This window comes from Centrocercus urophasianus, unplaced genomic scaffold (assembly GCF_019232065.1).
Source record: "Centrocercus urophasianus isolate 14NV4802_14NV808 unplaced genomic scaffold, USGS_Curo_1.0 seq_10, whole genome shotgun sequence".
NCBI classification, from domain to species: Eukaryota; Metazoa; Chordata; class Aves; order Galliformes; family Phasianidae; genus Centrocercus; species Centrocercus urophasianus.
Genome location: NW_024884142.1, coordinates 100,519,001 through 100,544,803, shown reverse-complemented (window position 1 = coordinate 100,544,803; position 25,803 = coordinate 100,519,001). Strand labels below are relative to the sequence as shown.

At 44.5% G+C, this 25,803-nt stretch overlaps 1 protein-coding gene and 1 long non-coding RNA gene across 2 annotated transcripts in view; one reads left to right on the top strand and one right to left on the bottom strand.

Annotated features, from left to right (window-relative positions):
* Positions 1–14,857, bottom strand: part of SPTBN1 (spectrin beta, non-erythrocytic 1) — an 89,336-nt gene extending 74,479 nt beyond the window's left edge. The window contains exon 1 of the mRNA XM_042828929.1: positions 14,667–14,857. Coding sequence (XP_042684863.1) covers positions 14,667–14,814 — 148 coding nt within the window. The 5' untranslated portion in view covers positions 14,815–14,857. The remainder of the gene's footprint in view (positions 1–14,666) is intronic.
* Positions 120–8,966, top strand: LOC122165929. The gene is made up of 3 exons (XR_006170636.1): positions 120–618; positions 2,534–2,709; positions 4,801–8,966. It is a non-coding gene; the product is annotated as an uncharacterized LOC122165929 (long non-coding RNA).
* Positions 14,858–25,803: the final 10,946 nt, after the last annotated feature.

The following is a 25,803-nucleotide window of genomic DNA, read 5'->3' as shown; positions in this document are numbered from 1 at the left end:
GTGGAGGAAACGTAGGCTGTACCAAGGGCGAAGGGGCGGTGGAGCTGGGGAAGAGCGGGGCTGGCGGTGGGACGCCGGGGAGGCTCCTTCCGCTGGAAGCGCCCGGCGCGGCGGCAGCACCCAAGCCGAGGGCCGCGTGCGGGATGGCTGCCCGCGCCCCGCTGCACCGCACAAGTCTTCCTAAACAAAGCTGGTGGAATTACACGCTTCTGTGGAGAGCCTCATGTAACGGAAAAGTCTCAGATTACTATCGCTTGAAAAGGAGGGCACTTCTCTTCATTTATTTTCAATACCGTTCGCTTGAAAAAGCAACACGCGCACAGAAGCACTCATTCAGTATTTAGCAGCGGGCGAGGAGAGGACTCAGAAAAACGTGCTCCCCAGCATGCTGGGTACAAACGAAACCTTTGTGAAGGGGTTCTGTAAGCAGCCAGTTCCTTTCGCTCAATTTCATGTCGCTGCCAACGTGGAAGATGTTGACACGTCCCGTGCACGTGAGTGCAGGTGCTCGCTCTGCCTGCTGGAGTGCAGCTCCTGGAGTTGGCTTTAGGATGGGTCAGCTTTCCCTTGGGGCCGTGAGCTCCTTCCCTCACTCACACACAAGAGTGAAATGAAAAGGTCAGTTCTGCATTTATATTCTAAATCTGCATCGTTTGCCCATTTGTTTTTAGAACTGCTAAAACATTCACGCGAACGTTTTCTTTTTTCATTTCTTGCATTTCCAAATTCCTTCCCAACTGAATCAATGTTCTCTTCTCCTCCCACTCCATCTCCTCCTTAAATGTTTCAAAATGTTGCCTTTGTTTTGATGCTGCAGTTTCACAAGTTTTTAGTCAGATAGTAATTTCTGAGGACAATTTCTGTGGGCAAAGCACCCACGGGCTGATTGCAGCCCTGGCTCCAGAGAGGTGCGAGCTGGAAAGGCGAGTGGGTGGCACCGACGGACAGGGAACAAGGAGGGAGAGTGGGAACAAGAAGAGAGAGGTCCGGCTGTGAGCGGCGTGAATTCAGGGAGAAGGGACGAAGGCAGCACTTCCCAGCTGAATCTGGGGTTTCCAAAAAAATAATAAATCCACAGTCTGCTGAAAGTGCCTGGCACATCGCTCCCAAAGCCATAAATACACTTAAAATATTTACAGCCTTTAACTACACTGGTTTGCTTAAAACAAAAACCTAACTCCCATCCCAGAGCTCCTTACTGTATTGATGGAGAAGGGCTTCTGCCAGCATCTTTCAGTGAACCCCTCTATAACAGTATAGCTGTGTTTAGATGAGACTTTTGGTGCTACAGTAGGCCTCAAGTAGAGCCTAAAGCATTTTGGTCTTTTTGAAAGCTGGCCTCCAACCTTTTCAGTACTACCCAAAGCCCATTCAGCTGCCCAGAGAAGAAAGTGACCGTCTACAGATGGAACACTGCCATACAATGGAACGAGGTGCTGCAGGCTTGTGCCCCCAAATAAGCACAAGGAGATTTGAGGAAGCACCTGTACTCGCTGCTGCTGCAGGCAGGATGCTGCTGCAGGGACAACAATGTGCTGGTGCTGGCACGGTGAGCCCCGTGTTCCTGCTAAACCTTCCCCTGCTAATCCCTGTGCAGCCAGCTGTCCCCAGCGCAGAGCTGTGCAGAGAGCTGCCAGCCACCTGACTTCCAGGAGGGGGGAGGGGGACAAGGGGAAACAGAGCTGGTCATAGACAACTGCAGACTCCTCCACAGCTCCAAGGGCATGAGGACAGGCTCATTTCGGCTGCAAATTTTTTCCTGCAGCTTTCTACCAATGGCAGTTTTGCCTGCAATGTCTGACCTATGTCATAATTAAAGGAAACCCTTCCCTTCGAGAGCAGGCAGGCAGCCAGGTCCTACCTGCAGGCGTATCGGCTGACTGCTGTCCCACCTTGAGCAAACAGGTGTTGCTATGTGAATCAGCCATAAGGTCCAAGAGAGTGACAGGAGAGCTGGAGTGTTTTTAACATCATTAAGGCCATAAATCAGGAGCCAGAAGCTCTTCCCCAGCTGAAAGCTTCCCCAGCGCCTTTGGCAGGGGACACAACAAAGCACATGGCCATTATCAGAAATATTGAAAAATAAAATGTTACAAAAAATGAAACATTAAAAAGCAAAAATAGTCATCTGGCTTTGACCCATATAAAACACAGAGTGACATTCCCCACCCTGCCGTAAAACATTAACAACACATGCATGAATTCACTCCTCAGATCATCCCCTGTGGGACAGCTCGATGTGGTAAGCCTACAATTCCCAAGAAATACTGAACAAAAGTTGGATTTTGAGCATTTTTGTTCCTTCCCCCAGTTCTGGCCTGCACACAGTGCTACATGAAAAAGTGAAGGAAATGAAGCAAGGATAAGCAGTGTAAGCTATACCACAAACAAAGGAAAAGCTAAAGGAAAAGGAAGAATTTGTGCTGGAACTGAGTATAGTTTCTTCAAGATCTGACACAGGGATGCTAGGATGCCATGGAAAACTCAGCATCAGTCACTGTGAAATTCTGACCTCATTTTATCTACCATCCAGGTTGGCATGTGGGCTGAACAACAGGTCCCCAAGCAACAGATGTGACAGACTTCAGTAATGATGATATCAGCTCCTTGGGATGGCCCCAATCACCGGGTGCTGCCGACTCATCTGCCAGAGCGTTACTTACACTCTGCTGGGCCTCCTGTGGACATTTTGAAGGCTCCACTTAACAGGTTGGTATTAATTCAGTACAAGAGCAAAGCGAAATGGGGACCTGCCTGTATTTGTGAAACTCTACACAACTGTATGTAGCAATTTCTTAAAAACGGGCCCATTTTTATTTGGGTAACATCAGACCTCATACAGTCATTTGCTGTTGATTCCAAATTAGTGACCCTGCGACCAGTTTACTGCTGTTTGTAGCAAAGCACTGAATCAATTACAAGGTTCTCACATGCACAAGGCCCTTTTGTATACCTAGTTTTCACTCATTCTCTTTCTTCTCTTTGACTAAGCCCTTGACAATGCTAATTAGATTATTTGTTATGGAGTGGAATTAATACTTTAAAGGCCATAAATAGGATAACTTAAGTCACACTCAGGCCACTGCTTATCAAATCAACCCAGCTTGAAATTGTCCACGGTGCAATTCATCACTGATTGCAGTGTTGGAGAAAACTAAGGGGGAAATCATGTGTTAACTTCTAGTAATCAAGCAGGGATTTCTTTTCTTAAATTCTGCTCCCACTTTCCTCTTACAGCTCTGAAATACAAGTTTCTGCTTGTATTCCTTGAATTGTACCTCTCCCATGGTGCACGACTGGTAATGATGGCCTGCATAACTTGTGCACTCGTTAGGAGTTATTAAATAAAAGCACAAGTGATTATCCACTTAGCCATAAATACATGCAGTAATGCAAAGTGTGACTTAGTTGATGTGATTAGAGCTTTGCAAAGCCTCAAGGAGAACAAGAGGTTGATTACAGTAACAGGAATGTAGAAGCAACATCTGGAGGCAGGTGCTTTCCCCAGAACAAAAAGGATCTGACCCAGGATCCGTTTTTATACAGAACTGCTGCTGAATTGTTGCTTTTATCACAAAGCAATTCTATGGAAAATAACTGACATTAAATCTGGCAAAATTGCCACTCAAATCTCTATCAATGTTTCTAAGGTTTAACCAAACCACCACTTTTCTCAGCCAAAAGAAAACCCAAACCTTTAACATATTCTCAAAAGAAGTACAGACAAAAAATTCTAATTTCGAGGCTAAGGATCCAGTTCATAACTCTTCTGCAGAAAATAACTGCTGGGTTGGCAGCACGTCGCTAGAAATTGCCTGATAACCTCATCCAGCCATCACTCCGTGCTGTTTTCCACCAATAAAGTCAGCCAGTACTGGCTGGCTTTACAGGGTTGACAGTGAAGGCAATGTTTGCGGTGGACACAATATCCAAACAGGCCCACCCACAAAATACATTCATTTATTGCAGATGTGAAAAACCAAGAAGGTAATTCACAAAATGTTCCCTGGGTACTATAAAACAAATGCAAGCTTTACACTGTTGTGTTCTGAAACAAAGATGTGATTTTACAACTTCACGAAAGACAATTATCTTTCTAATGGAAAGCAGAGTGCACACCAGAGCTTACAATAATTACAAATCTGGTTAATCATCACCCTCGTCTTTCCTTCTTACTCTTATTTGCTCTTCTAAATTCTCTGTGTGACGACTAACTAGAAAAAATATTGCAAGATAAAAAGGATGATTTATTAATCTAAAATGCCACAAAATCTATATAACATTTGATTCTCTCTTGAGAGGGGCTGAAGTTCTTACACAGCACCTCTAAGGCCACAGTTAAGAACTGAAAACTCCCATCACATTTGCCTTTCTTCACTCCTCTTGCCAATACCTCAGTCTGCACAGTAAAAGGAGAATCTCTCCTTACATATGCAATAGGTCCAGTAAAAAAAGATATTATTTTTTTTTCGCTGTGGATTGTTCTGGAAATACTTATTTTTATCACATTTGACAATTTGCATAAGAAAAATCCTGAGGAGTTAGCTGCCTTCCCTGCAGTTCACACACAAGCTGCTGGAACGCAGAGGAGCAGCCCACACACAGAGCACGAGTCGCTGTGCCAACTTCATTTTGTACCACTGCAGGTACAGGCAGAGCAGGTCTGCTCCTCTTACCAACTTGTCATTCCCTGGGACACTTGGCAACTATCTCAGAAGGTCAACTGAACACAAACTAAACAGAGCTTCTCGTCCGTAATGCTTCCATGTCAGAACTGCAATTTAATTCTTCTGTTTAAAGGGAGTTTTAGGTCAGTGGCAAACAGAATCTTCCTCAAAGTGCCTTCCTGATACGTCTGGGAGAGCCAAGGGCATCGCAGTGGAAGGGAAAGGGGCAGACTGAAAAGCAGGAGACCGCAGAGACTGCTGTCACTAAAGGACCTGCACACACTTCCCTCCGGCCAGGCCCGGTAGGCCTGCAGCAGCTCAGCTCTGGCCCCTGGCACAGACCTGGGCTCAGGATGAACCTGCATGCGGTGACAAAGGCGGCTCAAACCCTTCGGGAAAACTGACAGATCTGCCCATAATGTCAACCTACTACTGAAACTGGGTCAGTTCCACCTGGTTTCGTGTTTCAGCGTGAACAGTTTTCACAACTCCCAGATGAACAGGAAAGTTGACATGACTTTTGCAAGAGCGTGTCCTTGCTAAGCGCAGCAGTGGAACACTTGCCAGAAAAGCCTGCAGAGAAGAGCTATTCTAGTATTTCGTGTCTGGAAAAGACCGTGGCTTCTCTTGGTGTGTATTCCAGACTAAATGGCTTTTTCTGAGTTGTACTGCTTCCCATATCAAAGCAGGGAAGAACCCCTGAAGTACCCCAAAAATGACACTTACAGGTTTTCCTTGGCCCACAGAATGAACTCAGTTTGCTACCTGACTTAGACGAATAACTCTTCTAAAAAGTCTATTAAAATCAAGCATGGCACACAATCATGCAGTTAAGATACTCATTTTCTCTGAAATTTTGGTGTGAAACCACTTCTCGATTTGATTCCAGAGAAGAAGTTTCAGCATGCTATTTTAAAAGGTGATGTTTCTATTGCCTCTCCTCAATCCTCAACCCCTCTCCTTCTCTGACTGAATTGCACCCACGTTTATATGTAGGGAGAAGAAAGTGTTTCACCGCTCCTTGATCTTTTCTTCCACTTGTCCTGTTTTCTTTTTTTTCCCCCCCAGAATTAGACCACAAACAGAGGAGGAGATGCACTGTTGCTGCACCATAATCACTCAGGCATGCAAATTCAATCTTCTGTAGCTACTGAGCCAAATGAAAACAGGGTGAAAACAATAAGCAGGACACACTGATCTTTATAAATCTCCATAAGCCAGATGATTTATTTCTACCATTTCCCCTGCTTCCCATATATAGTAGGGAAAGCAGGGAGGCTGTATTAATGCTTGTAAATATATCCTAACAGTGACCAGCCACTTCGTAGGTGATAAGTTCAGGGGAAAGAAATAAGAAGGCACCTTTCTGCTCTGCCTGTTCCGTAACCGGAGAAACTCGAGCCTCTAAACTAGAAACCTCTGAACCTAACTGAGCTCCATAAAGAACCTGAGCTCCTCTTATACCTAAGCAACAAAGCTCCAGAACAGCATAGGTACAGGCATGAGCTGTTCCTATAGTTCTTTCAAAATAAACTGGGGAGAAAACGGAAAGATGTTAGAAAAAGAAGTTTGGAAGTTGTGTTCTTGTTGGTGTTGTTTGTTTTTAATCCCAGATGCAGAACTACGAGCTGAAAGCTTTGTTTCTAGAGTCAACACAAATGAAACACTTCTTTCAAGAGCAAATCTCACCCACATTTCATCATCTGGCGACTGCCTGTCATTGCAAAGAAAAAAAGTTTCATGATCAACTGACTAAATACTAATTGTCTGACAGAACGTTATTATTCCACAAGCCACGTTTCATTCTCCCACATGTACAAGAGCTGCTGTGTACAACATACATCCACCCCAAAGGCTTAATAACATTTAAAGAAAGTAAAACAAAATTTAAAAAAAATCCACATTGTGCAACATACAGATACAAAGTGATTGGGGGGAAAAAAAGTGTTGGCACTGCACACTGAAAGAGATCAAAGCTAATAGGAAGAATGCTACAAGCTGAAAAAGTGCCACTCAGAAGCAAATTTTCATCCTCTGTGCTAGTCCAGTCTCTGCCTCTGTTCCTATTCATTCTGCCTCTTCCCATCAAGGCAATCTGGGTTTATATCTCTCCAGGATATTACTTCAAGATATGAATCAAAGCTCTGATCCGAGGGGATGATTTCATCACTAATCTTTCTCCATTAGAAGAACTCCAAGGTTAACAGAAATTAGTAAACATCTTTTAATCCTGTACTGCATTTTGCTTTGCAGTATGCTCTGTTAGACATTATTTATACTTCAGGGAGTGCTTTCATGCAGTATCCAAGCAACAGATAGAAGGAAAAATGCACGGCACATTGCAGATTTGGCTGAATAAATAAAATAAACACAGAGACATTGCTGGTTAGGATGTAAGACAAGAACACTCTTTTCTGCATACACATCTTTTGTGGAAAGACATCTATTACATTGTAGATTCATGACTCATTTCTGAAGTGCATCCACAACCAAGCTCATCCCTGCTAAAATCACAAATTAAAGAAGTGACATGGCCATTATTGGCACACAATTTCTTTAAGAGAGAAATCCTTTCCAATAAGACGATGCAGCAAAATAAACAGAACAATCACATTAGTTCAGTGAAGGGTCGTTAACAGTTACCCCGTGGTTTCTCTGTATGAAGTATCTCCAAAGCATTGATTCCAACAGCAAAGATTAAGACTATAAAGACTATAATGATCAGGTTTCCTGTGGTGGCCATTATGGGTTAGATTCCCAGCTGATGGAAGTCAGTGTGGTCTCACAGAAGCCAGCAGGAAAATGCCAATCTGTACCAACTGACAAGCTGGTTGGTTGGTCTCCCAAACCACCAACCTCTGCCCCAGCTCTGCTGTTGCTCCTGGCTCAGCTCTCACTATGGAGAATGCATCTCACAGTGAGGCTGCTTCCTCTCTTTAAGCAGCTGGAGTAGGCAGCGTTTGATTCCACAAAGCCTACCCTGCCTTTCCTTGCTCATTGGATGTTGCCGCAGAACGCTGCACCTCACTCATCCCATCTCTGCAAGCAGCCAAAAGCAAATCCCCTGGTGCTTTTACTCTTCCCCAATGCTGTGGTGATGAATGGATGATGAAAACTACAACAGACAGGAGAGAGCTGTGCCGTGCCAGTGTGGGAGTTAAGCAACACACCTAGAAATCAGTGCATGTAAGGAAGCACAGCATGAAGGTTAGCACAGAGACCACGAGTCCAACACCAAGGTATGACAGAGCAGATTTACCCGTGCTTTCAGGATTCCCCTCACAGGTATTTTCATTGGTAAGATCCTAAAAGTAGATATGCATATGAACACACACAGCATACATACATCAGGTTTCCTCTTTAAGTCCAGACGGCTTTTTATTATTTCATCACTTCTCAACTGCAGTACTTTGTCAGATGTCCTACATTTACTACAAAAATGTTCTTCTACCTTATTTTGCCAAATTACTGCATTGCTGACCTTAGCACAGAATCAGACTTCTGTGAATACATGTCTGGCATACATCTGCAGATGTCCACAAGAAACTGTACCACCTGTGCTCTCGTCCAAGGACTTACTGGGATTCAGAGATCAGTCAGAACAGCCTCATTCACCGGCGAGATGCTAGGTTCTCCCGAGTGCATCTCTGACTGGATATTGCCTAGTCTTGAAAGAATGTAATCAGAGATGTAAAATGATTGCAGCTGTCAGACTTTCCACACTGTGAGGCTGCCAGCAAGTGCTCCTTTTCCACCCCCAGCCCTAAGCAGCTCAACGCCCATTTTCCAGTTTCACTCGTTCTGCCTGAGCAAGGTCTGCTGGATCAGTTATTCACAAGGATGCAATCAGTTTCATGCATCACTCTGTTACCATGCAATCACAAATACCATTCATCAAGTAGACAAGCATGTATGATTCCAGATAATTCACAAATTACACTCAGCACAACTTTCTTCACAAGCCTAGCTCCACGCTCAGGCAGCTCCACTGGCCCATGGATCTGGTACCTGGTCAGTTTGCAAAGATCTGGTTAATATCTCCACATTGTTTGTACACTACCCATTGATTCAGAGAGAGAAGAAAACTTCAAACTATGCAGAACGGATACCAAAATCATATTACTATAGCAGTGAGATACAAATGGTCCTTATACTTGATTACATTTTTGATGGGATATCACTGAATCAAGTTGTTCATTTGAAAGTAATTTTATGTTGCGTGGACAAAATGATGCCTTCACAGGCAGAAATTGGTCTATTCATGATCTTTAAAATTAAAGTGCTACGAACAAAATATTATTGATTATCTGTTGGGTTGTTTTTTTTTTCTTGTGATTTGTTTCAGAAAAATCCTCCACAAGCAACTTCAAGAGCAAATGCATTGATCACCAGTGACAGATGGGCTAAGCTTTCCTTGCTTTATGAGAAAAGCACGGTGCTCACCAGTAGGCACAGGCAGCACTGCAGTGACATGCTAACTACAGCAGCTTCAGCAGCACCACACTTTCCCCCTTCATGTCTACACAACACGTAATATGAAAAACGTTACTCCTGCTCTCAACATGAGCCTCCCACAGATTCTGGTAAAGTACAGCAGCTCAGGAACTCCAGCTGAGGAACTGCTCCAGACAAAATCCGGAAGGAAAGCACTGGGTGATGTCCACACTTGTAAAAGCTTTTGGTGAAATAATTTCATCAACTTCTGAGCAAAATCAGATTTTTAAAAGTATGCACTTTGGCTGCTTAAACCTGGACTTAAAACCATGTCTAAAACCAACACTATCCAGGCCCATGCTGAGGAGATGCATCTGCGGTTTCATTGCTGCATGGTTATTTCTGTTTCAGCTGAACCCTGCACATGCCCTGCAGACTTGACCTCCCAACTTTCCACACTATTGATAGGAATCAGTATGATGCAGGTTTCCCTTTCCTTAAACACCCCTTGGTAAAATCAGAGAGTTGATTTTCAAATGCTAGATACCTCAGATATTTATGAAACATATTGCAAGAGCTGATTCCCAGCACACTCCTTCCTTCAAAGCCAAAAAAATAAACAAAAACACGTATTATCTTAAAAGCCAAAACATCACTTTTCATCTGAAAACAAAACAACAACAACAAAAAACCCCGAGACCTAAAACTTCATTCTGGCTGCACAGAATTCCTCTCTCAGTCGAAGCAGTAACAACTCTGCTAAAAGAGAGATGCTGGACAGCAGGGCAGCAGGTGCACAGCAGCTTCCCTTTCTGGGGGTTTTGTTTTTGCTGACTTTCTGCGCCGGTGCTGTTGGGGGAATGGTTGAGGATAGGGCTAACAGGTCTCAGACGTGAGACCTAGCACAGCTTTTCTTCACCTTTCCTTAATCCTCAAGAAACAGGTATTCCTCTATTCTACAAAGGAAACATTTCAACAATGTAACTTCAGAACAATTTCAGCAGCTTTCTCTTTTTGCTTCTTGAGAATCTAAGTTGCTGGCATGAATTACAATCCTATTTTCTCTGCATAAGAGGGCTAACTAAGGAAAGCTCTACTCCAAGAGCAGTCTTTTTACCTGTATTCCTCTATGAGGCTCATGAACACCATGAAGTGCAAAATTATCAAGTGCCCTGAGCTATGCACAGTAAGCTAGGAGCTGTAAAAGGAACATACAGTGTCCCCTGCTCTGCCCTAAGGAGATACGCCTCTGTTATTTCATCAACTTTGAAACTATTTTTTATCCATGTACCAGACAGCTCTGATATACCAGACAGTCACAGACCTTCTGGTCACTCAGACGAACACAGATGACAATACAAATGAAAAGCAGAAAAGTGAAGACTTTTTTTAATACTGAATTAGCTAACTGAAGAAAGGGAAAGTTTTGGAGGGCAATTCTTAAACTGCCTGAAATCATCCCTGTGATGGTGAGCACGGCACACCTGAATCTCACAGTTCCAGAAGGAGTGTGAAAAATTCTGCTGAACAACTGAACAGCTTCTATAGGCTTTCCTAAGAGCTCTGAGAGCCAAGGTGCTGCACAGCAAATCTTGTTAGCTAATGGTCCTTGATGGCCGAAACCCAACACCTGAGGTTTGTGAATGAAGAATTTTGCACAAACATGATATCTTTTTGGCTTCTACAGAGCAGGTAGAATTACCTGGTCTTCCAGCAAGACCTTCTGAAGAACCAGGAGAACAAGGACAGGTGAAAGACGATTTCCTACAGTAGGGTTTCTTAATTTACAAAGTAGGGATCAGTTACCCTTCTCCCATATTGGTTGCACAGTGAGTGAGTTCAACGTGAATGGCAATCAATCTGGTTGTATATCTTCAAATCTGAATTCTGATTGAAAGCTGAGTTCCAAGGCAATTTTCTTTGTTTTAAACAGAATCCATCATTAGCATTACGGTATTCGCAGTGTACAGACCTCTTTGATAATCAGTTAGCTGCTGTGCTGATATTAATGCTTCTCTATCACTATTTATCCTACCTGCTTTAACTAAACTTTTCTCCAACACATTGTTCTGACCATCGATTATTCTGACCACCATCTCCTGCACTGCTCTTTAAATATTTCACCATCCTGCTAGAAGATGAGGCCAAACAGAATATCAAGTTCTGGCTCAGAACGCACTTCTTGCTTACCTGCTCTCCATCCTTGGCCTTTAAGGTAAAGGAAGTTTCATTTGAATTACAGCAGACTAGAATCAATACAAGATGGAAGCTTTACAGAAAAGGCATTTTACAGCTTGATGAAGAATGTGGACAGAAGCATTACTAAACTAAAGCACTAACAAAAAAATTTCACACTGAATACATAGTCAATAGTCAGGCAGCATATAATGCTTGTGGCAGTTATACTCTGCATCTTATCAACGGGGGAATAAAGAGCTTTTTATTTTGAAACCTCTTATACTAGGATAAGGAGATAATGCTAATGTGTGCTTCAGAACACGCACGACAGGGACGTTTCTTTGATTTGCCTAATTAGTTAAAGAAAAAGAAGACATACTAAAAGAAAGACCTGGACATCACCAGGCAGTCAATTCTGGAAAGAATAACCTCTGGAAAGAAACCTCTGCTGTTGTCGGAAGATAGCCAGTCTCACATGGCTGCCTTGGGACTCAGGGTGTTGGATGATGCTGGTGACATAAAAAGAACCACCGTCCTTTTAAGTCAGACTGGAGTTGGTTGTTCTTCAGAGACTTTGGGCCCTGCAGATGGTGCATGACCACTTCTGCCTCAGTGGTGAAATCTGCCCATTAAAGAAATGACGGCACAGACAGCCCAGGCTTTCACACAGTGATTACTGTGTCTGATCCAGTGACAGGCAGCTGAATTACAAGACACCTCAAAAGGAGTCGGTCTCAAAGGGTCAAAGACTACAGTGAGAAAAATAATTAGTACCCCAGCTCCAGGCTGAGAGTCAATTCCCCAGTGCTTACAACATGGAAGCACCTGCCCTTCTGGGGAGACACAAGGAAAGATTATCCACCAGAAGACATACGTTGAAAGGTACAAGAAGTAACACGGCTTAGTCTGTAACTGCAACCTGCAACGTGCAGCACAACCCCGTCCTCATTCCTCTCTCCCTGCATCATCATTAGGATTTCAAGCAGTGCTACAGCAGTGCAGTATGCTGCATGTTTTGGCAGCACGCAGTATTACCAACACTAAGGGTAGAGAACTGCAGGCAGGAAGCACATCAAACTGAAACAGTCATGCATAAAGTTATAAAACAGAAAATGCATCATACTCTAGGACAATGGTTATATATAGCTCTGAATCAAATCTTCAGCAAAATTATTTGCTTTGAAATTGGTATTTGTTCTAGGCTGACTAAATAATTCAAGTACTTTCCTTGCATTACCTCCTGAAGTGAGAGTTTCATCTTTATTATTCATTACTCAGGTGGGAAGCTTTGCTTGCTGTAAAATTAAGTGCAACAACAGACAGCAGTAAGAGCAAGATGTGGGGCCTGAATCCTGTGAGCGAGATTCCTACCAAAGCACTTCCACACACCAAGAACATAATACAGCCCACACCTGCTAACGTTGCAGGAGTGAAACACAGTTTATCCTGAGACGAGGTCACACTACAAAACTCAGGTCAAGATTCTTCTTGGTTTAGGCTAGTTTACACCAGTCTCCCCTCATAAAAATCTATCAGGATACTTTTGACCCCACTAGGCACAGCCCCATCCCAAGTCTTGCATTTTACCTGTAACTGCAAATTCACACTGGATGAGCTGCTGTGTATTTAACAAGTCCTCTTAAGATAGGAAAGCCTAACTAACACACACCCAAGCAGTTCCATTAAGCTGATACAGATACTTCCTCAACAAGGGTTACACGATCTGCTCTTTGCCCACCTGCACGAACTATTTCATTTCCCTGTTACTCAGCTCCAAATTTGATCCTGCCCTGAGCCTGGCACACAAAGGTGTTCTGCATCTAATGCATTCCCACAGCTGGCAAGAACAGGAGAAAGGGTACGCCACGCTTCAGACAGTCTCATTGGAATCACAGATTAAACACATGATACCTTTGTCTCAGTACAGCAAACTTAATAAACCTGCTTCAACTTGTTATAAAATGTTGAGTTTAAAACAGACTCTGTAACTAGAATTTCAGCAGTGGAAAGCTCAGCAGATTTTGAGCCGCTTTCCATGCTCACAGTATGCCCCACACACCACCGAGGCATTTTGTTCAGAGGTCAGGAATGTAGGCACACTACCATAAGAGTCAGGAAATCATTTACAGAATGCATAAAAATTGCTTTGCAGGGCAATGCCTCAGAGCTGAGAGGACATGACATAATCTCCTTGTTGCATAAACAAATTTGGTTAATGTACAACGTCCATACGCAATAGTCTGATGTTTTAAGGAAAAGCAGACCCGCTCAAATTTAATTTCTCTGCTCGTGAGAGTAACTCAGTAGATGACAGCACATACTACAGAAGCTCTGCTTCTTGGGGGAAAAAAATAATAGCTTCAGCTTCAGTTACTAAATAACAACCATCACCAACTCCCACATTCCTCCATTGCAGGACAGGTGCGATGCTCTGAACATCTCTAAATGGAGATATTTTGAAGCAGAATTTTGTTATCCTTCAGGTTTTCTTTTCTTGCAAACTGATGTCATTTCCAATCACAGACAACCAACCAAAACAATGTAAACACACAGCCCAAACATTTAATATCTGATGAGAGTAATAAAATGTGCATTACGCTACTAATTCAAAATTCTAAATATATAACTATAGTGAAATACTCTAAATATTAATAATTAATATATTATAAATATAATACTACAGTGAAATCAGATTTCAAAAGTGCCAGGAATTTCTTACACAAAGAAGGGCTTATTTATAACATAAAAAAGCACATACATCTTCTAAAAAACTAAATGATATCGGTTGGAATTGACATTTCAAGCAATTTATTTGGGAAGTTAATAGGAAGATGGAATAGTTACTGGTATCTTATCCATCAGGAATTTTGATACCCAGAAACTTATATTAGGGTATGCACTGTTGTCATTTTTTGCCAGAGAAAATCAGTGTTAATTATGTCGTATCACTGCAGTCACCTGGTCTGACTGAAAGAACACCAACACCTCTGAAGGGCCCATTCAGAATCAAACAGATGGCTATCTATGTGAACCTTCAGAGAATACTGGAAATGTCATACTTCCAACTACATATACTGCACTTACCAGCCAGCAAAATCTAGCAGAGTAGTTTCAGGAACAGATTAAACAAGATTCTAGCATTTTTACTTTTTTTTTTTAAATGAGACATCATATATGAGCACATCCTCAAAAACAATGTAAGACCATCACGTCCTACTGATGTCAACGAAAGGAATAAATATCAAAAATCTTTCAGTCAAACTGCACTTGTCCTCAGGAAAATTTCAGCTCTAGTTTACCAACAAGGCACAGCACTGAAGACAGACTATCCTGCACTTCCACTTGCATATAGTATATCAGAATTTTGCCTCTGTGATGAGCACTTACCAGCGAGGGCCTTGATGCGAGAGCGTTCAAACAGTCGAGCAGAACTATTCTCATTGTCCCAGTCATCGACATCCCAGCGGTTGTTGACATCACTGTACTGCTGCTGGATTTCAATGTTGTCGTAATCTGTCGCTACTGTTGTCGTCATCCTGAGTCCTCTTAATCTATTCTCAGCATCAGATTCTTCTTAAAATCCTCTGGAAAACAAAAGTAAATAGTGTGATGGATTTAGATAACATACGCTGGAAGTAAGTTGTAATGTTCTTATTGCTTACTGATAAAAGCAAAACTTCAAGAGATTGAAGAGATGCTGTGCAGGCCCCATCCTTGAAGACATTCAAAATCAGGCTGGATGGGGCCTGAGCACTGATGGAGCTGCTGTAGGTGACCCTGATCATTGCAGGGGAGTTGGAGCAAATGGCTTTTGAGGGACCCTTTCAATAATTCTGTGATTCTATGCATAGACATTTGCAAAACTGTCATGTTGGACTCCACACAATGGAAGTGGAACATACACTGAATGGTGCAGTAAGACACTTTCATAGTCGCCATTTCCAAGAGCAGCCTGTCTTTTATAGATCCATCACTGTCGGCTGAAGCATATGGTCACACAGGCAAGTCAGCTAACAAAATCCTGAAGTGCAAAGAAAACCCCAACACTTTAACAAAACGGTGAAAATTCTGATTAAAAAAAAAAAATCTAAATGCTTAAGAATCACAGAATCATAAAGGTGGAAAAAATCCCACCACTGGGATCATCCAATCCAACCCCCAGCCCACGTCCCTCAGTGCCACATCCCACGGCTCTGGGACTCCTCCAGGTGACCCCAGCGCTCCCTGGGCAGCTGTGTCAGTGCAGAATCACTTCTGGAGAAGGAATTGTTCCTAGCAGCCAACCCGAACCTCCCCTGGCACAACGTGAGGCCATCCCCTCTCGTCCTGTGGCCGTTCCCTGCCAGCAGAGCCCGACCCCGCCTCACACAGCCTCCTTTCGGGTCACTGTAGCTGCATAAGCATTTGACCAGCAGAAGCCTTTTAACACAGACCTGAAGCAACGTTTCTTGCACGCACACTGTGTGTCTGCTCCTGGCAATGCATGCACGACCTCAGCCGGCCCATCACACACACAGCAGGCTCAGACCCCCGAGCAGCACAGCTCGCACACGAGCTGCTCCGTGCAGCAGGCCGTGCTGGCGCTCTCGCCGCTTTCTGACTGGAACGTGCACGTGCTCATCCGCAGTGCAGGTATAAGACGGCCTAACACCTCCTCTAGGGGAAGAGTAGGGATGCTATAAATGGCCGCTAAGCTGCTTATTTCCTTCTGCTCTCACTCCTGCCGTTGCCCCTGCGATGTTTAAAGTAGCCGCGCAGACAGCGGGTCACGGCACGGCGCTGCATCGACGCCGCACCTTTCGCCTCAGCGCGGAGCCAGGCCTCGCGCTTCCCGCGCAGCGCCATCACCATGGCGGACCCCCCGCCCCACCCCGCCCCGCCCTCCCCGACGCGCCCGGCGGCGGCAGGTGGCGGCGGCCCGAGCGCGCTGCGGAGGCCCCGCAGAGGCGGGCGCGGAGCCAGGGGCGGCGGCCCGAGGAGGCGGCCACGTGCTGCCCCCTGCCGGCCCGACACCTTCCAGCACAGCCGTGACCGCGGGCTCTTTGCGGGCTGAACGGCTGCGACGGGATTGGGCCGCCGCTCGTAAACAAAGGGATGGAGCGAGAAAGGGGACGGGATGAGACCCACCGGCACCAGGCGTTTTTCTGCACGGCGCTCGCGCGCTGATCCCGATCCAGCCTCCAGCTTGGACAAAAGCCTCCCATTGATTCCTGCACGCAGGCAGAAATCAGGGTTAATTCCAATTAAACCCGTGCAGTAACCCTGCTATAAACAACGAGCAGAGTCAGGCTGTTTCGTAGCGCCGGGCCCAGCCTTTCCAACCGTCTGCATCCATAATCACTCGACGGAGGAGGCGATGTGCCCTGAAAAAGCAGCAGCTCAAACCACAAAAATAAAAGCAGTGGCCCTAAAAACTGGGAGCAGCCACGTGCTAGTTCAATAGAGATGCTGCAGGCCACTGACAGGCTGAGAGAGCTGGGCTGGGCAGGCTGGAGAATGGAAGGACCTGGAGACCTGAGAGTGGTCTTCAGTATCTGAAGGGGCTGTAAGAAGGAAGGGGACAGAGTCTTTAGAGGGATTTGTGTGACAGGACAAGGGGAAACGGTTTATAACTAAAAGAGGGGAGATTTAGACTGGGCATAAGGAAGAAGTTTTTGACATTAAGGCACCGGCACAAGTCAGTGGCACAGGCTGCCCAAAGAGATGGAGGTGCCCCATCCCTGCAGACAGCCAAGGTCAGGCCAGACAGGGCTCTGAGCACTGACAGAGCTGTGGATATCCCTGCTCAGTGCAGGGGAATTGGACCACATGGCCTTTAGGTCTACCTTCCAACTTAATAAAGGTAAACTGAGCAACGAAACGGGCCTGTTACCCACACCTACAGGGTTAGAAAACTTGCATTTTTGTGCTGGCCCTGTAAAACTGTTATATTAAAAGTAATATCTGTTTCCACTAGCTCTCTTCTCTCAGATGCCAACTGAACAAACAGCCACAGCAAGGAGGTGTGGAAGACATGCAGTGTGCTGATAGAAATAAGTACCTTGCAGCAAAGCCCTTCAATGATGAGAGGAAGATACCACAACTGAATTCTAAATGAAATAAACCACCAGGCATTCTTCCAAAGTAAAGCCAAGGACATAACGTGCCACCACAGCCCTAAGTTCCTGCCGAAAACTGTTCCTCTTAGGAGTCCTGTGGCAGCTGTGGTCCAGCCCAAGGCCCAGTGCTGCAGGGAGCAGCATGAGGAGCCAAACACAAGCTCTGGCAGAAACCTCCACACTGCTGAACTGCAACTCCTGCAGTTGGGCTGAGCTGAAATACCAAGTTCTGTTTTTAAGTTACGGATGGCCTATTTGACAGATGGAAACACCGCCACTGTCTGTAGCTGCCCTACAGGGAAAAACTTTTTTCTGGAGCTCTTGATGGAGCCAGGTTCACTGTTAATAACCTCATATGTGATCTGACACCACAAAACTAGCTCTGCACTTGAAAGACATATGGTGAAAAGTTATGCCCATGCAACATATATATGTATTACTCATATGCATCCATACATTTTTTAAGCCTGACGTGTTACTTGCACTGAACTGCTGTAATTTATTTGGTTACACTTCCACTGCCTGATGATCTCAACAGAGATCAGTCAGCACAAAGCAAGAGGGGCTGCATTGTTTACCATTAGCTTACTGCAGCACTCTCCACTCATGTGAAAAGTGCCTACTAACACCCTTGTAGGAAATCATTATGGAATACATACTGCAGGCTGGAAGCACATGGACAGAAGAAAGCCTGCACTCCAGCTTACTTACAACTTCTGTAATTTAAAAATCCCAGCCTGGCTTTAAGTTGGAATACCAACCTAATAAAGGAACAGTGTTTTCTATGGAGATCAAATGTAACAGGACTTTCAGCTGCCAATATCCTGAGCAGTCTTAATAGGGAAGACTCCAAACCAACCCACCATCAGAATACAAAGACAAAAAATAACCAGGCATTCCAGAAATGGCTGGTCCCAACTTCATTACAACTCAGATAGACACTCTAAACAGCCTCTACACAGAGCACGAAAGCAGAAAATATGCACTAGGATTTCCCACTTTGTCCGTGTCCTCTTAAACCTACGTGACCACACTGTATGCACCAAGGCCTTGGAAACTTTAGCAGGTAATAACAGGGATAGGTGAACTAATAAGGAGCATGCAATTACTCCAGTCCCCAAAGCACTCGGGCACAGACCTGTCATGATGCAAAAAGATTTTGTAACTGAAGTCTTCTGTCTTCACCGTTGAACTATAACACACTGTTGCCTTCTGCTGAGTTGACACAACACCAGATGATCTTACGAGAGTACAGAGATGAAACCATTTCATTTCAAAGCATTCTTTAATATAGATTGCATAATTTGGGAGTGCAAGGCTTGGCGTTATCTTCAAAAAAGAATAAATGACTTCAAGAAAGAACCAGCTACCAGAAAAGCTTTTTCTCAGATAGTTTTCAAAGACAATAGCCAAGGGTCAGACCTCCTGTATTTACTTTCATAAATAAAGTAGATTCTGCTCTGTTTGTTTCTCAGATAATACAAAATAGTTTTATTCAGACCATCTGAAGAATGAATTCATTTTTAAAAAATTCATTGGCTACTTTCAAGTGCAAAACTGTAATCCACTATATGGGCTAAGACTAATCACTAAGATTCTGCCATAACCACACATCTGGAATTACTTCTTAATAGTTGCATTTATCTTTAAAGTAAACATTATTCCTTCAAGAGTTACTATTCTCCTGTTGAATGTTCTAAGCTGCTGCTAGTTTCACGTTACCCTTATTACCTCACAGATTGTCAGGAGGTTTTATGATGTTATGATTACACAAAACGTATTTTGAACAGCGATCCCAAATGCTCTCATTACTTACGTAAGTAGTGCATCCCTTGGCTAACTCACAGTTCAACCTATTGCAGTTTCCCTGACAGTTAAGGCAAACTGCACTGCAACTGAATGGCTGAAAGGGCTGACAAGGGGACACAGACACTTGCATCTTGGGGTTACTAGGCTACGTAGGGCCATGAGAGCAACTGCTGTAAAAAATGACAGTGGTTTATCCCCATTTCCTATATACCAGGTATGTAAACTAAAGACATCAACATCACCAGCTGCCTCCTTTCTGGTAGGACATTTTGAAAACTAAGGCTGGACAAGCACAGAAATTAATTTGATTACCCCTTTTACAGGTCTTCCACCTCCAGATGCTTCCAGCCCCAGCCTGTACTGCTTTTCTCCCATTGCTGACTCACACCAGGGTAATTAATCCACCTCTTAAGCAACAAATTCACTTGGAGTACCTATTATTATTATTATAGAAAGGAAGAAAATCTAGTTAAGAAGTAACTAGACTTCATGTTCATTCTGAGTAATACTCAGCTTTCTCCTAACAGCAGCTCAATAGACAGCAAATATTTCTAACGTGTCATTTTGAATCTCATATTTGAACTAGAAGATCTGGAAATCCTTCCAAGTTTCCAGAATCCAGATACATCTTGTCTCCTCATCAGGGTGAGATTACTAACTTCCACAGAACAGGACTACTCAAGTCAGCAGGGACACATTAGGAGAAGCTCCTATCTGAGTGCAGAATTGCATTCAAGTCCAAACACCCTCACAGCGCAAATCCTGCGAGTATTAAAGAAATCAGAAACCAGAACTTTACCAAACAATGGAACTGGAAGGGTTTTTAACGTAAACTTCAGGAAGACTGGAAAGCACATGCCTCCATTCCACTCGTTCCTTAACCTGACACCTGAAGGAGCTGCCTCCCATCCTGTCCTCACGCTCAGCCCTGAGCCAACTGCTTGGTGTTACGTGAGCTGCGGTACACGAGGGAGAGAGACCTCATCCTCACAGTGTGGTTTAACAACACAACTGCTGACATTTGGGCTTCTTGTTTCAACTGCTAATCCAGCTGTAAAACAATAAAGGCACTACTATGGTAAGGCTTTAATTCCCCTGACCTGCAACATCCTCTCTCACATGCAAGGTCTGGATCCTGATCTCATCTTTTTTTTTTTTTTTAGCAGAATCACAGTGTTTCTGCATTTTCCGGCCTAAAAGCTCTTCACAAATTATGTCTCTGCCTTCCTGTTTGCTACGAGTCAACCCTCTCACTGGTGCAGACTCCTCTGGCCCCGCGTGCTCTGGGATGCGGGGGCTGAGAGCTGAAAGTCCCTTGAAAGGTCACAGGAAAAGGGTGGACAGGCTGTGCTACTGGGGAGTCAAATGCCACAATCAGTGTGTAGGGCACAGACACTTCAGGAATGCACAAACAAAGCAAGACTGAAGACTCTGCTGTCAACGCAGGTTGGAAAAGGGGGAAAAGGTCATTAAAATCACGCAGCCTGTCCTTCACACTGTGAGGTCGACTTCCCACATCTCAAATAACCCATCATCTGAAAGCCGGCAGATGGGAGCTTGGAGTTTTGCAAGCTCTCAGTTTTCCTCTGAAGTCCCCAGGACGCAACATTCTAGCTGGGAGACTGGGACTCATCACTTAGGCATCAAAATCACTTCAAGAGGTGCTCACACTGTTCTTTGTAAACAAAACTACAGTTTACTGTGTACCAGAAGCCCTGGTGTTTTCAGTGGCACCTGTGATCGATACGTATAGCACACAGAACAAAGATGTCAAATGCTTCAGCAAATGTAGCACTCACAGCCCAGCATGGAACAAAACTTATTTGATAGACCAAAACCAAATGTGTATTTGACAACTTTCAATTCAGGCACAAACCACTGCAGTTTTCTAGTCTGATTCTCTCCACGTTCTAGTCTACACAACTTCACCCAGATCCTTATCTACTACCCAGCAAAGCTGGATTTCAACAGTTTTTCCTGAAGACTCTAGAATTATTAATTGATAGAAAACTGAGGCCTTTCAGGTAGAGAGAGACAGATTTTTGAAAGCAGTTAGTAAAGAGGAGTGCAAAATCAGGCCATAGAGAGCATTACCACACATAGAACTTAAGGGTGGGGTGAGAACCAAATCCTTTTGGGCCTGCCCTTCCTCTTCCCCTCATCACCTGAGGAATGCAGAAGTAGAACAGCTTGTCAGGCTGCTGGGGCAGGCAGCAGGGAAGGCTCTGATAACCAGCACACTTGTATCCAGCCGTCTTTCACCTCTGCTGAAAGGAAAATGTACAGATACGTGCACAGGATGGTGGTTTGCATCGAGTTACACATGGAGGCACCTAACTTCTATCAGGATCGTGTCAATAGAACTCCACATAATGTGAATGCTACTCCAAGGCCTAAAGAATGCAACATCATTAGCCAGTTTTCAAGCAAAACACAGAGTGCTCCGCCTTTATTTCATGGACTTACTGTTTTCCTTGAACACTGCCACTACGAATCCAGCCACAGCCAAAAGCCATTGAGTCATTCTGTAACAGAGTATGCAGTTTAGCTAGGGCCAGCCCATGGCTGCTCAGGTGATGCCTATGGGTTACACGTAGCATCACTCCATCTGAGAAACCAACTTAACACACAATGTGGCCAAAAGGAACGCAACTCAACATCCAAAACTCTGCCTTACAAAATATCAACGGGGCACTTTCTAGAACTGCCATCCTACTGCCTGCTTGTAATGAAGTCAAAAAGAAACCCCCAGATTTCAACCTGTGCAGTCCTAAACCAACACCTCCTCCTTTAAAAATCACTTTCAGCATCTTCAGAATGTTTCCTAAGCGGGTTAAAAGCAGCCTGTTATCAAATATCTGGGAGCACCCTTCTTCCATGCAAATGACTTAGCTGGAAAAAAGTCCCGGGGGATCTGCTCACTACAGTTTCTTTCACTCCTCCATTCCTGCACCTATTGTTGGTCATCTTGGCTATCCCAGGCAGTAGCCTCTCACCTCTGTTTTGAGAAAATAGTGTACTGCTGTGTAAGATAAGCTGGCCAGACACCATCCACTCAGAAAGTACTTTTTAAAGAACCTAGGCTCAATGAAAATACTCCCATGAAATAAAATCCAAGTCGAGCTTACACATTTTAAACAAATCTGCCAAATTGGTTAGCCTAACTCTGCAGACATGCTCTGGTGGTTGACAGTCCAAAAGCAGATACAGCTGGTCCCTTTGAAACTGAGAAGTGAACAACGAATAGCAGAAATAGGGACTGTATTCTGTATGGTGACTGGAATGGTGTCTTCGGGGCTGTGAGGGCTGTACAGCACAAGCAGCATGTGTTTGTGCACCTGTGGGCACTGACCTGTGGGGTTACTGGTAACTCTCAGCTGGCATACCCACATGATTGTCAGCAGGCCAGCAGCTGCCACTGGTACAGCTCACACAGTTAAGCCTACTGACGGCAGTCAGTTAACAGAGTTAAAGGGAGCAGCCTGGATTAATGACACATTCAATATATATACCATGCTCGTGTTTGTAAGGAGAATGCAGTCAACTAGATGAAATCAATGGAGGTTGAAGTCAGAAAGGCTCCAGCTCAGCTCGGTCCCTTCTGGAACTACAAGAAAGCCCTTTACTACATAGACTCTAACTGTCAAGATGTTTATCCTGGTACACACTTCAGCTTAAGCATAATTCAGTTGTTTCATAGTGACAATGGAGGGGGCAAGAAGGCAAAAATATACTCTGAAATCTGTCTCCATATTTATGAATTCCTGGTTGGAAATCCTTACAGAGACATGGCACAGAGATGGGACCTTATTTCAAAGGAGCATTCAGATTTTGAACAGCCTTGTGATTTTGTTAAAAGCCTCTGCATTTAGCCCTTCTCCATCCTCCTCAACATCATCAAGGACCCTCATCCTCATCATGAAGCAGAGCAAAGGTGCATTTTTCAAGCATCTCTGAACAACACAGTAGAAAGTATTCATGCATGACTCTGCTGGATCTTAAATCTGGTGGAGGGTGCCCAGAACATCTTGCCTCACCATTTGGCAGAAATAAAAGCTGACATGTTGCAACACTGTTAAGAAGCTTCCAAAGAAACTTCCTTCTACTCACTAAGCTACAAAGTCACAGACTTTAAAGGACAATATTCAGCATGTTTTAGAGCGATCTGTGGGTTGACCTTCACCAAAAGAATGTGAATATATAGGACAACTGGCTATGGTGATATTTACCTTTTTCTTCGCTGGAACTGAACAGAGTTCTGTTTAGTATTTTTCAACTGTTTACCCAGACTAGAGTTCCATTGAAAAAACTGTTGCCCTCAGAAAAGAGTCTCCCATTTTCTGGTCTCTACCCTCCCATGACTCAGAGCTTACAAGAAACAGAGCCCTGACCTTTGGAAGACACTTTTGTGTCAGAAAAAGTAAAATTAAATTAAATAAAAAAGCCCACACACAAAAGATGACGCTCTCACTTCCTGAAGCCTGTCAGACTTGTGGTGGTTCTTCTTTGGACGAAGGCATCACCGTCTGTGAATGGAGAACAGTGGATAAACCTTCACATTTTGACTCCAGCCGTGACCCGAACTTGGCAGGCAGCTCCAGGCAACCTCAATGCCCTCAGCTACATCACTGTTTGTTTTGACTGCTCTCCAGATCCAGTGCTCCAGCAAAGTGGCAGTGCCAGGTGGTATCCAGCCACCCAGGCTGCTGGTGGGCATCATGGCAACAGCGCAGCTCAAGGGTCTGGCTAGCCTGTAATCCAAAGGGAAACAGTCTTAAGGAAATAAAGTCAGGTCACTTGATCAAATAATGGTGATTGAATACCTGTGCCCACCAGTTACAACTTTGCATCTTAACCTAACTAAGGACAGCAACAGTCAAATTGCTGGGCAGGGGAGAAGGACTGGAGATGTTGTTCAATGTGACCAAAACATAAAGCCGGAATTGGAAGTTTCTGCCTCATCTCTTGCTCCTACCAAGAGGGTGTGATGTAGAAGCAATGCCTAGGAATTACATTAATTGGTAATAAGAGAAGTCTGCAATGAGAGGACAACTGAGCCTACCTTCGGAATGTGTGAACGCAAGAGCTAACCAGAAGCTGGCTGCAGCAATCAGCGCGATGACATCCGTGAGCAAATTCCTCTTTCTGCAACCTGAGATGGCTCTGACCTCCTTACAGGGGGAGGGCTGCCAAGTAAACAGCCCTGAGGATTCAGCCTGCCAACTGCTGGCTCTCTCGCACTTCTATTCTTCCTCTCCAGTTCTCCACCCCACCCATCCTAACTCTGTTACTGATATATCTTCCAACTTCTTTGACAGTTAATAAATGTGCATAGCTGACTTGGTGGCTGTAGGTCAGGAGCGCAGACCCAGGAGTGCCTGTACAGAGAAGGTAAAATGTGATTTTCCAGTGCTGCTGCCCAGCTACTGGAACATTCTGTAGCTAAGATGCATGGAACAAAAAAGGAGGACAGCAAAAAACTGTTTTTTGATCAAAATAGCACCTTAAGCCCTGAGACACTGTCTCAGGAACAAGAATGAAATGAGAATATGATGCGGTATAATGATTCCATCAAGCTGGAAAAAAAAACCCAAAAATTAGCACCAGACTACGGTGCTCTAGATTTGGATGTATGTCCAGGGTGCAGTAGGGCATAACACACAGCTCAGCACAAGCATTGTATGATCAACCCATAGATGTGTAGGAATCCTGGGATTGCTACCTGCTTGCGTCCCCCAGGGAGGATGCGACACCCACCTGGCCACAGGAGGCTGAACACATAAAGGGAAGGACACAAAAATGGGCAGCAACCACAGGATATGCTGTTGTATATCTAGACAAGCCCCCTGTGTTGGAGCCATTCATCTTAGGGCAGGGAAAGACTCCATCGCTCTCAGCCAAGGGGAGAAATCCAAACTGCCTTCTGCTTCCCAGGAGAGGCTGGGCAGGGGACTGACTACTGCTGACAGCTTCCAGGACAGGAAGAATGAGATGGAGATCTTCTGGCTCTGTCTCCCAACTGCAGAGCTGGGAAACCGCACCCAGGGAGACGCCCAGGGAGAAGAGGATGTTTTGTTGTGTGGGCTTTTGTTCTGGGCTTTGTTTATTTGAGATATTTCACAGCCGGGCAGGCAGAGCATGGAAGCAATTTAAAGGGCCAGCCTGGAAGAAATAACCTGCTCCACAGTAAGCAGGTTTTGAATTAGCAGAAACCAAACAAACAAATAGCATCAACAAAAAACAGATTCTGAGACAGGAAAGATTTGCTAATGCTTTTCATAGGGCAACAACATGCAGTGCAGTTAGAATAAGAGCTGGTTTCAGCAGCACGCTAAGCTCCAGCAGCAACTTATGAAAGGACAACCCCAGCCCAGTACCCTGAGTCTCTTATAAAAAGGAGACTTGGCATCATCACAGTGCAGCTGGTGGTGTCCCATGGTGACTTCTGCCTGGCCACCTCCTGGCACTTGGTCCCACTCCCATGACCTCCCTAGTTCTGCTGGCTCTGCTTTAACCAAAGATGAAGCTTTGTTCATCACCCCAGGGGCTGGATGAAGGACTGGCCTACTAAAGAATCTAGTTTCAGGCAACACGGTGGTCCCAGAGGAGGCTCAAAG